This window comes from Salvelinus alpinus, chromosome 2, assembly GCF_045679555.1.
Source record: "Salvelinus alpinus chromosome 2, SLU_Salpinus.1, whole genome shotgun sequence".
NCBI lineage: Eukaryota > Metazoa > Chordata > Actinopteri > Salmoniformes > Salmonidae > Salvelinus > Salvelinus alpinus.
In genome coordinates, this window is record NC_092087.1 from 43,860,583 (window position 1) to 43,876,546 (window position 15,964).

General features: G+C 43.5%; 2 protein-coding genes across 3 annotated transcripts; one reads left to right on the top strand and one right to left on the bottom strand.

Moving 5' to 3' along the window:
• The first annotated feature begins 3,348 nt into the window (after positions 1 to 3,348).
• On the top strand, positions 3,349 to 7,478 carry LOC139562698 (interactor of HORMAD1 protein 1). The gene is made up of 6 exons (XM_071380634.1): positions 3,349 to 3,801; positions 4,041 to 4,201; positions 4,309 to 4,357; positions 4,460 to 4,535; positions 4,855 to 4,970; positions 5,252 to 7,478. The coding sequence occupies exons 1-6, from the start codon at positions 3,745 to 3,747 to the stop codon at positions 6,527 to 6,529; spliced, it is 1,737 nt and encodes a 578-aa protein (XP_071236735.1). The 5' UTR covers positions 3,349 to 3,744; the 3' UTR covers positions 6,530 to 7,478.
• kbtbd12 (kelch repeat and BTB (POZ) domain containing 12) lies at positions 7,334 to 14,393 on the bottom strand. 2 transcript variants are annotated; one of them, XM_071380613.1, is made up of 7 exons: positions 14,056 to 14,393; positions 12,415 to 13,621; positions 11,750 to 12,020; positions 9,951 to 10,154; positions 9,251 to 9,401; positions 8,590 to 8,787; positions 7,334 to 7,869 (listed from the first exon to the last, which is right to left on the bottom strand). In XM_071380613.1, exons 2-7 carry the CDS (start codon positions 13,491 to 13,493, stop codon positions 7,700 to 7,702), a joined length of 2,073 nt encoding a protein of 690 aa, XP_071236714.1. In that variant the 5' UTR covers positions 13,494 to 13,621; positions 14,056 to 14,393; the 3' UTR covers positions 7,334 to 7,699. The 2 variants fall into 2 exon arrangements, with proteins under 2 accessions (XP_071236714.1, XP_071236724.1); XM_071380623.1 differs by lacking the exon at positions 9,951 to 10,154 and having other exon boundaries at positions 14,056 to 14,237.
• Positions 14,394 to 15,964: the final 1,571 nt, after the last annotated feature.

Consider the following 15,964-nt stretch of genomic DNA (forward strand, 5'->3'; position numbering starts at 1 on the left):
ATCTTTGCTAATTTTAATACCAAGATATGTGATCACTGGGATATTACATTGAGTTCATAGATGAAGACTTCAAAAAGTCATGTGATGAATTTATTTCTATCATTGAAATAAAAAAATGTATCAGTAATTTAAAAGAGAACAAATCTCCAGGGAATGATGAGTTTATTACTGAATTCTATAAATACATTTCAGGAGGATATTGTTGAAATTATATTTTATATCTTAAAAGGTGGCAATTGATTTAGGGGTGCTGCCTGTTTCTATGACACAAAGCCTGTCATGTTGATATGCTCCGGGGTGAACGTGCTGAGGAGTATTTTCTACACTAATACAGGAGTAATAAAGGCCTAGTTCATATTATTTTTTGATGTAAATAAAAAATAAAAAAGTAGTATTTCGATTTATCAGGGTGTGCTCCAGCACCCTCAACACCTGTACTTCCCGCGGCTATAAGGCTAATACATTTTTAAAGTTAAAAGACAAATATTTACTATTAGGCCCAGATCCTATTAAAGTAAAAGGGATTCTACACTGCTACTCAATAATAGGAAGGTGTTCCTAATGTTTGGTATAGTCGGTGTATATGTAATTCTAAACTCAGCAAAAAAAGAAAAGTCCGCTCTCTGTCAACTGTGTTTATTTTCAGCAAACTTAACATGTATAAATATTTGTATGAACATGACAAGACTCAACAACTGAGACATAAACAGAACAACTTCCACAGACATGTGACTAACAGAAATTGAATAATGTGTCCCTGAACAAAGGCGGGATCAAAATCAAAAGTATCAGTCAGTATCTGATGTGGCCACCAGATGCATTAAGAAACGTTCCTGAATAAAGCCCTGATCATCCACATACCTGTCGATAACTGACAACTGCAAGGAGACTGGTGCCAAGAGCAGTGGGCCAATTTTTACCCCCTGGGACCTGGAGTTTTTCCTTATATGTTAACCTAACTAGGAAAACTCTGGATCCTATAAGGTATGACAGTGATTAATCAGTTGTTAAAAGGTTTTATATGGGCTATGATGTGACCAGTTGTTCCTAATCAGGTCACATGATTTTTAAAAACTCCTGAAAAAAACTCCTGGTCCTGGGGGGGATGAAAACCCTGTCAAACTGCAGCTACCTTATATTTGTTCATATAAATTATATTTAGACTAGATTAGGAGGGGGATTTCTTCTATCCAGACACATAGACAACAACTGATAAACAATAGAACTCACAGGGCAGAGCTAGCTTTATACATGTTTGCATCATGCAGGCCTCTGCAACTGTAGGCCTTATAAAACATTTACTCACATCCATCCTCACCATTATCTTGATTCATTAATTCTAGTTAATCATTATGTGCAATACATCTAAACATTAGAAATCTGACATTCTGTATGGGATGAAGACGAGACAATTTTTCAGTCTGATCAACTGTAAGCTGCTAATAAGAGCAGCTGCATACAGCCTATGCGCCCTGTCCATCTGGTCATGGTAAACTAATTAGTAACGTTATGGTGCAACATTTATATCATGAGTTTTTTCTTGTGTCTATCCGGTGTGGTTATGTGTTATCATCTTTGCTAAATAAATACTGGAGGAAAGTGGAAAGCCTACTTGAGCGCTCGCGAAAAATTGCTCTGCGTCAAACTGTCTTTACTCTTTTAATGGATGATGCCATGGAAGCTATCAAATCATTCGGAATTGTTTTCGACATTCCAGAAAAGACAGTCGAAAGTTCGATATGTTCAGCAAGTAAAGCATCGTAACGTGCGATTACCTCTGCAAGTTCCTTGTAGTTGCCCTTGTCGGCGGAACTTTCCATCTCGTCGAGTCTTCTAAAAGCTCATTCTTGCTTATAAATTTGTTCAGCACTTTTGACATGCGTTTTAGGGCATCTAAAACGCATTTCAAAAGTGCTGAACAAATAGTTATACCGACTACGTCCGTCCTAGCTCGCTCATTAACAAAACCACATTTGTTAGTCAGCCATTTCAGCTATGTTTTTTTTAAAGGCATTAAATTAGTCTGAATGAACTGTTTCGCTGCCAGACAAGGCTCGGCTGATAGTCAGGTGGAAGGATTCACTCCATGGTGCTGAAAAGAAAGCTCTGCTGTTGGGACAGCGTTATACAGGCCCTAACAGTTTGTGTGCACCGTTTGTCACCGTTACAGTGCAATTAATGTATTGTTTAGTGTTGTGTTGTGTAGTGGCTTTGCTGGCATGCACCTAAAAAAAAATTGGGGAGTTTGCCCCACCAGCATTTCAATGCTAAAATCACCACGGCTTCTGCAACCTCAAATACCTGGCTGGCACATGCCTTTCCCCTGAATCATTCCACAGAGAACACTCATCTGATTTGCATGCGGTTGCCAATTAAAAACGAGTTTGTTTCAGCAGCATAGCAAACATATTTACGACAAAATTCGCTTTGATCAGCTCGTAGCGTTCTTCTTTTTTAAATCACGGGCTCATAGCCAGCCACTTTTCCCGATGTCAATCATCTCCCGTTGTCTTTAGGCCTAAAAGAGTCAGACGGCAATATAAAATAAATACGCCTATGAAAGGTTGAACTTTGGGCTACAGATGCAGTTGGTATGTTATTCATTTTTAATGATGAATTATGAAAGTCGATTTTCTGTGTGTGTGTGTGTGAGGGGGGGGGGGGTCTGCCTTTTTGTTTGTTGCACCTGTCCCTTCAAAGGTCTGTGAAAATACATTACCCACGAGCCGGTCACGTCCATAGACATTAAAACCAGGTCACGTTCCCTGACATCACTGAAAAGTCTACCTTACAGTTGAGGAAAGATCTTATTCTTTGCTTGAACCCTTATGAGGAACGATTGAGAGGGAACATTTGGGAAGGCGGGAGGTAATCGCCACGAGCATCTCCTTTTAACCCACCTGCACGTGATGAAACGTTTGTCCACTGTGGCCAAGCTCTGCAATAACACCGTTATTCATATCAAACAATCAGCTGTTTTCGTGTGTTGTTGATCACCGAAAAGGAGCTAGCTAGCTAGCTAACTAGAACACGTTTCCCATTAGCCATATTTTTGGGGGAACTAGCATATAATTGAGTTGTCAGCCAACTTCATAGTTGGCTACTACATGACTGCAGTGGTGAGTAGCTAACGTTGGAAAAAGCAGAACAAGCTAGGTAACATTAGCTAGTAGCCAGGTCATAAAGTCCATAAATAACATATGTTAGCTAGCTAACATTGCCAGCCAACTAGCTGGCTAGCTAATACATTTGCTGGCTGATTTGTGTGTTTAAAAAAAAATCATTTGTAATTGGTTTATAACGTTAAAATAATTATTTTATTTGTACTCAAACAGAAATAGCAATGAATCCCAACGTGTGGAATATCAAAGAGATTTTAAGCATCCCAACTGGATCCATGTAAGCATAACTAATTTTAGCCAAGAATATAATCCTCCCATAGCCAAGAAAATAATCCCCCCCATAGCCAAGAAGATAATCCCCCACACACAATTAAATACATAACTGTTAGCTAAAGTGCACTGCAGCAGACAATTAATGCAGCTTTCAAAAATGTATTATTGAAATTTAGCGAGTTAGCCTAAATGTTTGTGTAGCCCTTAAAATGAATTAAGTGTGTGTGTGTTTATAACATGTAGTGTGCCCAAGATCACCAGCAGGAATGGGGCTACCAGTGACTATTCCAGTTTGACAGACTCACAATTCCTGTTTGGATCCCAGTTTTGGCCTGAAAACTCTCAGGGCATGTCACAGGACATGGGCTTTTCAAACAGAATATCCGGTAGCTCACAGTCACAGGAGGTAGGTCTATTAGCCCATATTTTCTTCAACTTGGTAAACCATCTCATTTTCTCATCATGTCCACCTTTGTGCCACAGTCCTGAGCTCAGTGAATGCATGTTTTGTTGCTCACGTATGTAGTATCCCATTAATTTATAATACAACATTTAGCAATTCACTTTATCAGATGAACCCCAGAACAAACTCAAAACTGTCAGAGCTTTTCTTTGTTTTATGATGAACCAGTCATTGTGTTTCAGGCAAGTGAGCCAAAGATTTTAAGCAATTACCATTCCAAACCATTCCTGTTCGGAGACGGAAAGGACAAAGTGAAGGTGCCAAGCTTTACAAGTGGCAAAGCAATTGGCATACTGGACAGGTTTGAAGAGGACAAGAAAAAGGCAAAAGAAAAGTGTGAGAGGTAGCTATGTCTCATGAGTGTTACCTGTTTCTGCAGGGATTTTATTATGAAAGATACAAACAATATGGTATTTTGTGGTTTGATTATTGTCCTGTCTGTTTTATCAGTGACATTCTCACCTCTGGATTTCTACAATTTCGTGAAAAACTTGAAAATGTAAGTGAACAATCCAGAATAATAAATGTTTGCAAAATGGTACTACTGGTCTGGTACTCATTTTCATAATAATGATAAACCCTTATACTATGTGTGTTTCAGATTAAGCTCTCTGTAAATCACATTGATGAGAGCACTACAACAGGCAACAAAGATTTTGCAGATTTTGCAAAGACATGTGGGTTGCTTTGAACAATTTCTCTCAACTTCTATTAGAATCTATTGTGCATTGCTCATTATTAACATGTTTATAAAGGAAATCATCTCTGGGACCAGTAGATGGTGCTATAGTTCAGTAGTGAAATTATGATCTCACGCATATATTTTATTATAGAAATATTTGATCTAATACCTCGATTTTGAAATTATGATGAATGAGCCGGTCTCTTTGGCTATAATGGGCAGTGTGTAGATCGTGGCTATCTTTTTACATAGGTCTTGATTGCTATGGAATGGATTGTGTATTCATTGGGGTTACCTTTTAACATATTTTACAGTGCAGCAAAACATAGCCAGTCTGCAGGATGGCTTTGCACAGCAGTTTGAGGCCTTGCTGAATAAAGTGAGCTCACAGAATCAGATGCTGAAAGAGATGGAGGACAGAGTAGCCAAGGTAAGGACAGGTGGCATTTATAACTCTGTATTGTCAAGCCTTTGTCCTGATGTTGAATTTATACTTAATGAGGGTGTGTGGGGTGAGAGTGTGATACCAACATATGACTAGTCTCTCGTGACAAATGAAACATTAGTTGGCTGGCACACAAAATATTTGATTCTGGGTGCTGAGAATACTATTTGACATACTTAATGTTGATAATTGAATGTTACATATCTATATTTGATTTTGATGTCTTTGCTATTAGTCATATATTGTTGTCTTCTATTCTGTCCTAGACGGGAGTGGCGACTACAGCACTCAGCTCCCACATGCAGGGCCTGCAGCAGAATCTGGAGGTCCTGAGACATGAGCAGAGCCGAGATCAAAGCATGCTAGGAGAAGCCCTGTCCCTTCTAAGCACCTTGATTTCCCAGCACGGGTCCGAACCCCTCCCCACACCTGTCAGGGTGACAGAAAGCACGGTCCAGACATCCCCAGGACTGGTAGAGAGGTTCTGCCTGGTGAGTGAGGAGAAGAGGTACTTTGAAGGTGTACGTCTCTGTGGTGCGACAGCGGTCACAGCGCCTCGTAAAGCAGTGGCATCATGTGGTGTAGGGGAGACGGGAGGAGAGGCAGCAGGGCGGCTGCACCCTGCAGATAGAGGAACCAGAGGAGGACCCTCAGAGACATGTGACCAGGGCCAGGCCGCAGCCCACAGAGCTCTGTACCCTCCTGCGATGATGGGGGAGGTGGAGGAGGATCAGCTGGAGCGGTGTAGCCAGATGGTGCTGGATGAGACGGCTAAGACTTCCTGGCAGGGGGTGTACCCATACCCCACACGCTCTACCGCTGTGACTCATGGACCAGGAAGAGGTGCCGCAGCCCTACACTATCCTATGCAGGGCCTACAAGACCCCAGCACATCGGGGGGTGCTCCAGCTCTACAGTACCCCATGCAGGGTTTTCAGGACCCCAGCAGGGCCTACGCGCTTCTACAAGATGTGACTGTTAGGAGCACCCGCACCATCATGAACCCCCACTGCGACCCGGAGCAGAGCAGCCAGCCTGACCACAGTGAGCCTGCAGCGGTCCCCTCAGAGAGCCCCAGGGGCAGGAGCACCATGGCTGGACGTAGGTTCACCCAGAGAGGCCAGGGACAGAGGAAACAGCCCTTCAGAAGCAGGAGGAGGGCACTAATGCCACCACAAACCAGGAGTAACGGTCGATTAGTGGGCAGGGGTGGGGATGAGAACCGACAGCCCCTCAAAAACCAAAGGAAGCAGGGAGCTGGGTCGACCCAGCATGATCCCAACAAGATGGAAATGGACACACTCATACCAGAAGCTCAGAAACGACAGCAGGACAAAGAGAAGAAGTCTAACAAAGCCACCGGAGGCTACCGCAACCCTTTCAGCTTGTGGTCCCAGGAAAGTAACAGCTCTGTGTGCGGTTCCACAGGGAACAACGCCAGGCCAGCCTGGGAAAAGACACCATCGCCACCTGAGCCCCAGGCTGTCTCAGAGAGAAACAGAGGCTTATGGCAGCTGTTTGACATGAACTGTGATTCTGACTGATGTCTGAAGGGGAATCAGGATGTCAGTGTGGGGAGGTTGTTGTTGTTTGACAAGCTGTTGTTGTGTTTGGTTGACCTCAATGTAATTGGTTTTGACAACAAAATTCACCATCAAAAATTTACTTTTTCATTGATTCCCTATGTTTGTGTTTTAGTGTTTTCAAAACCCTTTACACTGTTAATGTTACATCAGACTTTCCCATTAAGATTAAACTACAAATGAATGAGCTATTGTTTCTGAGTAAATTTGGGGGCAAATTGTCGGATAACATGTACAGAAATCATGCCTACAAAAGAATACAGGATGAAAAGAGGAAAGTAATTGTCAGACCAGATTTATAAGTGAAAGTCTGATGGTGTTAAAGTCAACCACGAGGGTGCCAGGCATTAATACACTTTCTGCTATATTACCAATACAACTTTCTACATGACGGTATAATTGGAGGTTTTTATAGCGTTTAATTAAGGGACATCTCTTCTGTTGGCATAGAGGAGAAGGGCAACACATAACTAGGCCAACACGTACCAGTGCCACGTGTAGAATCCTCTCTCATCACCTCTTTTTGCAATTCTAGTCTTGTACACTAGCTCCACAAACACATGCTAACGCCTGAGCAAAGACTCAATTTAATGTAAGCCTTATTTGCATGACAAAAATATAATCTTGAACAAAGATGTAAAGAGCAAAAGCAAAATGGAAAATTGCTATAAAATAACTTGATTGTGAAGGACCTGTCTGGTTTTCTTTCCAGTATTCTAAAGATGAGGCAGAGGCATTTTACAGCAACATACAAAACAAAATCGCAAAATAATTATATTTACAAGCTATATTTCAGTGTCACAAAACCCACTAAGGTATGATATTCAGATACAATGTTTACTTCTAAATGTGCAACTCGGTAGGACATATACAGTTCAAGACAAGGGCAGAGTGTTATTTTGTGCAGTGCCCCACTCAGGTCAGGGCTTTTTAACACCAACTGCGCAATGTCTGTCAACAAGCACCACCAGGATCAGCCAGCACTACTGCATTACTGCATTTTGACTCCTGGCCCACAGCAGCAGAAAGAAAGGTCTTATTGCTCAATATTATCAGCTTTCAGAATACATAATTATAGCCCAAGGTACTCTTAGCTAAGAAGGGGTCATTAGACCTTAGGGCAGGTGAATGTCACTGAGTTACTAGGTCTGCTGGGGGAGACATGAGCTCCCGTGGATTGAGGCTTGCCACCAAGCAGACGTCGTAGGCATCATGCATCAGAACGTGGCGGGCCACAACGGTCCAACGGTTCTCCCACGGGTCTAGTTCCAGGATGTCCTTTATTATGTCTTCATGACGATCTGAAGGAGACAGGGATTAGGATAGGCCAGGAATATAATTGTTGTCACTATTGGAATCACTTTACTGACAATATCATTTTCTTTCAGAATAACTTGTGGCAAGTTTGCTACCACATGGCGTAGAATAGTGGCATTTTAAAGAGTGGTGTGGCAATCAAACGAAACAGCATTCATTTACACAGTCTACTTGTTTACTCCTTAAAGGGACAGGTCATATTTTACTCAAACCTGTGCCACGTGATGTCACAGTTTTGTGAACAGTGGAAAGGAAAGTAGGTTAGTCAGAGAGGAAGAGGCAAGCGAGAGGGATAACTGGGCCCAAAATCTGTCTTCTCCAGCAGGTGGCGTTTCTTATCCTTATTTTTTTCGCTCACCAAGCGAGGAGTTTTTGTTTGGAGGTCAGTGAGTGTCCAATTTGGATTGCAAAAAATGTATGGCTTTTTTTCTACATGTGGCTTATTTGATCGAATAGAAGTTTCATAATGCTTATTGTGTTACGAGGGTACTGATATAAGTAAGACGTGACATTCCAGCAACTTTGAGAAAAAACTTTTTATCTCGGAGTTGTGCCTGTTGTTCTGCCCTCTCATTGGCTAGAATGGTCCCACCTGATCTTGCCTCCTCCCAACTGCCTTCCATTTTTGAAAACATTTATTTTCATCATTAGAGCGGCCACTTGAGTATCTGGTCAATATAATGGATCATCTGTGGTTTAGTTACCCGCCCCCTTGTAGTATCCACAGACATAAAGCTTGCCCCCCACCACCGCGGCGTTGGAGGCATTGCTGCGTAGGGATAGCTGTGGAGAGGGCATAGTAGGCCCATCCCTCCAGAAGTTTCCATCAGGGTTGTAGATTTCCACAGCATCAAGGCAACGACGGGACTGCCCATGATCAACCCCCTCACAGCCGATACCTCCTGTTAGAACACAACTGTGTTGGTACTGGAACATTTATTACGTTGTGTTGTTAAAGTGCTACTTTAAAAAGAACTCTTGAAATCGGGTTTTGTCCAAACATACTGTTTATGTTGAAGGTTGGGGGTTTCACTAGGACAGTGTTACTTAATCCTGGTCCCGGGGACCCTAAAGTGTGGACATTTTGGTTTTGTCCCGAGCACTACACAGCTACTCAACTCATCATCAAGCTTTAATGATTTAAATCGTGTGTACAGTAGTGCTGAAGCAAAAACTAAATTGTGCAACCCTTTGGGTCCTCAGGACCAGGATTAGAAACACTGCTCTAGGAAAAAACAGATACTAAAGATCAAATTATGAGGAATAATCACTGGTTGCTGATACAAAGTGACCATCATCGTCATGACCATCAGGAAACTAATGAGAACAAATGGCCAATTGTGATATTTATTTACTTAATCTCACCCATCACGTAGATCTCTCCATTGAGTGCCACAGCACCACAACGGTACTTGGAGTACTTCATGGGACCAAGCTCTGTCCACTTGTTTGTCTTAGGGTCGTACTCCAGCAGACGGTTGCTCAAGCGGTCTGGCTCGTCGTCCATCCGCCAGGACTGCCAGGGGAAGTGACAGGACAGGTGCAGAGTTGAGAGAAGGAAGAGGGGATAGAGAGCGGGCTAAGAGTAGCACACTGACACAGATATTGTGTCTCTCTGCTGTCAAAGCTTTGCAGCCTCAAGCACAGTGTGTACATGAGTGAGAGTGAGGGACTCCAAAAATACATAGGTGTTGTGAGATTGAATTAAACAAATGTGAAATCCCCCCTTGGCCTTCCTGCCCGCACATTGTGTGTGCACACGCGCACGCACGCACGCACGCACGCACGCACGCACGCACGCACACACACACACACACACACCTAATAGAGTCTAACATTTACATTTACATTACATTTAAGTCATTTAGCAGACGCTCTTATCCAGAGCGACTTACAAATTGGTGCATTCACCTTATGATATCCAGTGGAACAACCACTTTACAATAGTGCATCTAACTCTTTTAAGGGGGGGGGGGTTAGAAGGATTACTTTATCCTATCCTAGGTATTCCTTAAAGAGGTGGGGTTTCAGGTGTCTCCGGAAGGTGGTGATTGACTCCGCTTACCTGGCGTCGTGAGGGAGTTTGTTCCACCATTGGGGTGCCAGAGCAGCGAACAGTTTTGAGTGGGCTGAGCGGGAACTGTACTTCCTCAGAGGTAGGGAGGCGAGCAGGCCAGAGGTGGATGAACGCAGTGCCCTTGTTTGGGTGTAGGGCCTGATCAGAGCCTGAAGGTACGGAGGTGCCGTTCCCCTCACAGCTCCGTAGGAGCTACATTGTGTTACATTCACAGGCTATTCATCTACAGTACCAGTCAAAAGCTTGGACGCACCTACTCTACATTGTAGAACAATAGTGAAGACATCAAACTATTAAATAACACATATGGAATCATGTAGTAAGCAAAAAATGTGTATATAAAATAGATTTTATATTCTTCTAAGTAGCCACCCTTTGCCTTGATAACAGCTTTGCACACTTTTGGCATTATCTCAACCAGCTTCATGAGGTAGTCACCTGGAATGTATTTCAATTAACAGGTGTGCCTTGTTAAAAGTACATTTGTGGAATTTCTTTCCTTCTTAATGCGTTTGAGGCAATCAGTTGTGTTGTCACAAGGTAGGGGTGGTATACAGAATATAGCCCTATTTAGTAAAATACAAAGTTTATATTATGGCAAGAACAGCTCAAATAAGCAAAGAGAAACGACAGTCCATCATTACTTTAAGACATGCAGGTCAGCCTATACGGAACATTTCAAGAACTTTGAAAGTTTCTTCAAGTGCAGTCACAAAAATCATCAAGCGCTATGATGAAACTGGCTCTCATGAGGACCACCACAGAGAAGGAAGAACTGGAGTTAACTCTGCTGCAGAGGATAAGTTAATTAGAGTTTCCCAGCCTCAGAAATTGGAAAGCAACTGCACCTCAGATTGCACCTCACAGAGTTCAAGTAACAGACATATCTCAACATCAACTGTTCAGAAGAGACTGCGTAAATCAGGCCTTCATGGTCGAATTGCTGCAAAGAAACCACTACTAACAAGGACACCAATAATAAGAAGAGACTTGCTTGGGCCAAGAAACACGAGCAATGGACTTTAGACTGGTGGAAATCTGTCCTTTGGTCTGATGAGTCCAAATTTGAGATTTCTGGTTCCAACTGCTGTGTATTTGTGAGACGCAGAGTAGGTGAACGGACGATCTCTGCATGTGTGGTTCCCGCATGGAGGAGGAAGTTTGATGGTGTGGGGGTGCTTTGCTGGTGACACTGTAGGTGATTTATTTAGAATTCAAGGCACACTTAACCAGCATGGCTACCACAGTATTCTGCAGCGATACGCCATCCCATCTGGTTTGCGCTCAGTGGGAATATCATTTGTTTTTCAACAGGACAATGACCCAAAACACACTTCCAGGCTGTATAAGGGCTATTTGACCAAGAAGGAGAGTGATAGAGTGCTGCATCAGATGACCTGGCCTCCATAATCACCCGATCTCAACTCAATTGAGATGGTTTGTGATGACTTGGACCGCAGAGTGAAGGAAAAGCAGACAACAAGTGCTCAGCATATGTGGGAACTCCTACAAGACTTTTGGAAAAGCATTTCAGATGACTAACTCATGAAGCTGTCATCAAGGCAAAGGGTGGCTACTTTGAAAAATCTAAAATCTAAAATATATTTTGATTTGTTTAACACTTTTTTGGTTACTACATGATTCCATATGTGTTATTTCATAGACGTCCTCACTATTATTCTACAATGTAGAAAATAGTACAAATAATGAAAAACTCTTGAATGAGAAGGTGTGTCCCAACTTTTGACTGGTACTGTATATCAAATCCCTTCTCTTTAGTCCATTACCTGTGGAGTTCGACCCCCGAGCACGTAGAGGCGGTCCTTCAGTCGGACCACGCTGTGATAGGCCAGCGGTATGGGTAGCGAGGCGGCGCTATGCCAGGGCCCACCCTGCAGGGACCAGCGCTCCACAGAGTTGGTGATGAGGTACTGGTTCTTCAGCTTCATCTGGCCTCCCAGCAGGTAAATAGTATCACCCAGCGCCCCCAGAGCGTACGAGTCTCGGTACTCTGCTGAGCTCAGGTGCTCCCAGGTTCCCTGGGCCTCCACCCTGTGCCTGAGGAGGACAACAAAACCAAAGTCACGGGCAGGGGTTAGGAGATTCATCCTATTTTAGTGAGACTCCACCATGCTAAAATAAAGACAGGAGTGCTATAAAAGCCCATTAGGCAGGCCTCTGGTCTGGAGTTACTGACAATCATTCTCATACTGTCACTCCACCTGGCCACGCACTCCACCTGGCCACGCACTCCACCTGGCCACACACTCTACCTGGCCACACACTCTACCTGGCCACACACTCTACCTGGCCACACACTCCAACTGGCCACAAACTCAACCTGGCCACAGCACATAAACAGTATGCCATTGACTGTCACTCTCATCAGTGACCATTGTTGATGATCTCATTCACACACGGAGCTCATGATACCATTCGTTCAGATTCCTACCTGAATATCTCCACATTCCTGTTCGTCTGCCTGGCCATTTTCCTCACCCCTGCCTCCCCGGCCACCACAATCTCGTTGCCTTCAGTGACGACCCCTGCACACACGAATCCCAGAACGTCTCCGTAGCGTGGGGATGTGATGTAGTGGGTGCGGCCCGTGGAGGGGGCGTAGCAGAAGCTGCGTTCCGAATAATTTCCATACCGTGATCGGATCCCTCCACCCTCGTTGCCGATGCAGAGCAGCAGATCCGTGGTCTCCATCCCATAGCGGAGCTTCAGTTTACGGGGTGAGGAGGCCGGATGCATCCCTGTGGCCTCCAGTGCCTCCTCCATCATCTCCAGACACTCTGCATCCGCCAACAGAGACATATTCCTCTTCATAGCCTCCCTTAGGTAGTCAGGGGCCACCAAGGCGAGACGCACCTTCCTCAGGAGCTCAACCAGGTGTCTACTCCGCCTGTCCTCCACCCCATCCCCCGGAGTGTCCTGCCTGACCCAGCGCAGCACCACATCCAGGATGGTCTCCTCCCGCGACACGTTGAGGTCGTCGGAGCTCAGCAGCGCTCCCAGTTGGTGGGCCTCTAGTTCCAGAATCTCCTCGCTCATACACACCTGAACGAAGTGCGTCCGCAGGTATCTCTGGGCATGGTCGGCCAGCTCCTCGGCTCCCAGGTCGCGGGAAAAGTAGTACACCCCGAGGCAGTTGGAGGCGTCCATGTTCTCCCTCATGTGGCTCTGGCAGTGGTTGAACACCTCGTCCATCTGCAGGAGGAAGGCAGCGACCGAGACCCCCTGTACATTGGCGTTGTTGAGCGGGAGCTCAGAACAATACATGTAGTTTAACAATAGACCCAAGCTATCGGCTGGGGTGTCACGCAAAAACACTTCCCTAGTACTACACTCCCGCAGGCCGCAGGTGAACATAACCTGGAAGTAAGGGCTGAAAGCTGAGAGGACCACGCGGTGGCAGGGGAAGCTGATGCCCTCAGCCACTAGCACCACATCTGTCAGCTTCTCTGTCTCCCTCATCTTCCTCAGCTGGTCCAGAAGACCCAGACTGTGTTTAGCTCTCAGATCCATTTGGATCAAATGTCTATTCAGGAGTAGTAACAACTCAGAAAAAATGAATATAAATAAAAATAGAATAGAAATACATAAAATATAAATAAATATCACTAAGTGGCAGTGTAAACAAGGAGGTTCTTTATCTGAAAAGGAGAGAAAGAAAGAAACACAAGTTCAATGTTGATCTGATCAAGCCCAGTAGATTGTTTACGCTCATGCCGAGTAGAGTTTTAGTAGAGTCATCTAGGTCATTCTGGAAAGATTTGAGAGTTAAAAGGCCAGTCACTATCTTCAACTTTGCAGTTCTGACATTGTTAACATAAATCTGTAAGTATGAAGAGCCATTCTTACTGGAATTCCCATTACCCACATTGACACTTAGACGACAACATAACAGTACAGCAACAAAAGCATGGCCATGCCCCGCCTGCCGCAGTGAAACCAGGAATCCATTTTAAACAGGGATATGTCATCAATATCATCTCCCACCATGCATTGTGACACTAAACTCTTTCGCCCCCATTACTGTTTTGCGCTTTGATCACACAGTAGCCAAGCCTATGTCATCCTGTCCTACCATTCAGTGGGAATCCTCCAATTCCAGTAGACCGTCATGTTCCTCAGCCAGCCAGGCTGCAGGAGTTCTTGTTAATGTGGCTGAATGCATCTGAAATTAGGGTCAGAGATAGACAGGCGGCCTAGCTGTCCCCTCTGAAACACAGTACTGTTTACCCTCCCCTCCCCTTCCCTCGCTGCCTGCCTGAATGCCCTGGCCCTCTGAGCTGAGCACAAACCTTAAAATAGACTGTGATATGGCCAATGGAACGGCATGCATGTAAGGGCGAGGGGAACATTTTGGTTTTACCAGGAATAATGTCAGGAGACTCACACATGATAATGTTGTGTAATGTTGAGCAATGCTCATGTCGAATTTCACAAGTATAATTGCTATTATTTTCTATTGCTATATTTTGGGGGTGTCTCGATCACGTGTAGGCTTATGTATCTGTGGAATGGCACATGGAACCAGCTTGTGGCTTGGATTCGAATTTCATGACATCACTCTCTACAGACATTTTAAATTATAATAATCCCAATATTCATAATAATCCCAATAATAAACTATGATGCAGCTGATACTTTGTTCATACCAATCAAAAATATATATGTTAAAATATTAACCTGAGTTGGTGTAAACCATAGAATTAGTCATTGAATAGGATCTCTACCGTGTAAACATCCTGAACAGAGCAAATAATGACCCTTATGACCAAAACAGCTATTGCAAAACTAAAACAGTTTTAGTGAGGGCATTTCTCTGTGATATCCTGTTTAGCCTTTAAATCAGAAAATGCTATATGTACTGTATGTACTGTGTGTGCCTTCAGAAACTATTCACACTCCTTGAGTTTTTACAAATTTTGTTGTATCACAACTTGAATTTAAAATTGATTAAATGTTGTTGTTTTTTGTCACTGGCCTACTACACACAATACCCCATAACGTCAAAGCAGAATTAAGTTTTTAGAAATGTTTACAAATTAATAAAAAATGAAATGCTGAAATGTCTTGAGTCAATAAGTATTCAACCCCTTTGCATGGCAAGCTTAAATAAGTTCAGGAGTAAAAACGTGCTTAACAAGTCATGACTACCTCATCTTTGTACACCACACATACAATTATCTGTAAGGTCCCTTAGTCAAGCAGTGAATTTCAAACAGATTCAATCACAAAGACCAAGGTGTTTTTCCAATGCCTCGTAAATATTGGTAGATGGTTAAAAATAAAAAAGCAGGCATTGAATATCCCTTTGAGCAAGTTATTAATTACACTTTGGATGGTGTATCAACACACCCAGTCACTACAAAGATCAGTAGTGGTGCGTGGGTAAAATCACTGAGGAAGCCAAACCAGTAAAAAAATCATTTTTACAACCTGTTGTGATAATTGTGTTGTTTGCTCTGCAACCCATTCGTTTATATGGCATCCTGCTATACAACAAGGCCGTGACAACAAAAAGACAACAGTCACACAGTGACAGAAAAAAATTCATTACACACGGTGCATTCGGAAAGTATTCAGACACCTTTACTTTTTCCACATTTTGTTACGTTACAGCCTTATTCTAAAATTGACAAAATGTTTTTTTCCCTCATCAATCTACACACATTACCCATAATGACAAAGAAAAACCATAAATATCACATTTACATAAATATTCAGACCCTTTACTCAGTACTTTGTTGAAGCTCCTTTGGCAGCGATTACAGCTTTGCGTCTTCTTGAGTATGAATCTACAAGCTTGGCACACCTGTATTTGGGGAGTTTCTCTAATTATTCTCTGCAAATCCTCTCAAGCTCTGTCAGGTTGGATGGGGAGCATCGCTGCGCAGCTATTTTCAACTCTCTCCAGAGATGTTCGATCGGGTTCAAGCCCAGGCTCTGGCTGGGCCACTCAAGGACATTCAGAGACATTCAGAAGCCAC

Excerpts from the sequence above, each read along its gene's own strand:
- LOC139562698 (XM_071380634.1), top strand. The coding sequence starts at position 3,745 with ATGTCACAGGACATGGGCTTTTCAAACAGAATATCCGGTAGCTCACAG. Across the intron at positions 3,802-4,040 it reads GTAGCTCACAGTCACAGGAG|GCAAGTGAGCCAAAGATTTT; the intron begins GTAGGTCTATTA and ends ATTGTGTTTCAG. Across the intron at positions 4,202-4,308 it reads GCAAAAGAAAAGTGTGAGAG|TGACATTCTCACCTCTGGAT; the intron begins GTAGCTATGTCT and ends CTGTTTTATCAG.
- kbtbd12 (XM_071380613.1), bottom strand. The coding sequence starts at position 13,493 with ATGGATCTGAGAGCTAAACACAGTCTGGGTCTTCTGGACCAGCTGAGG. Across the intron at positions 8,788-9,250 it reads TGGAGAGATCTACGTGATGG|GAGGTATCGGCTGTGAGGGG; the intron begins GTGAGATTAAGT and ends GTGTTCTAACAG. Across the intron at positions 7,870-8,589 it reads TGGATACTACAAGGGGGCGG|ATCGTCATGAAGACATAATA; the intron begins GTAACTAAACCA and ends TGTCTCCTTCAG.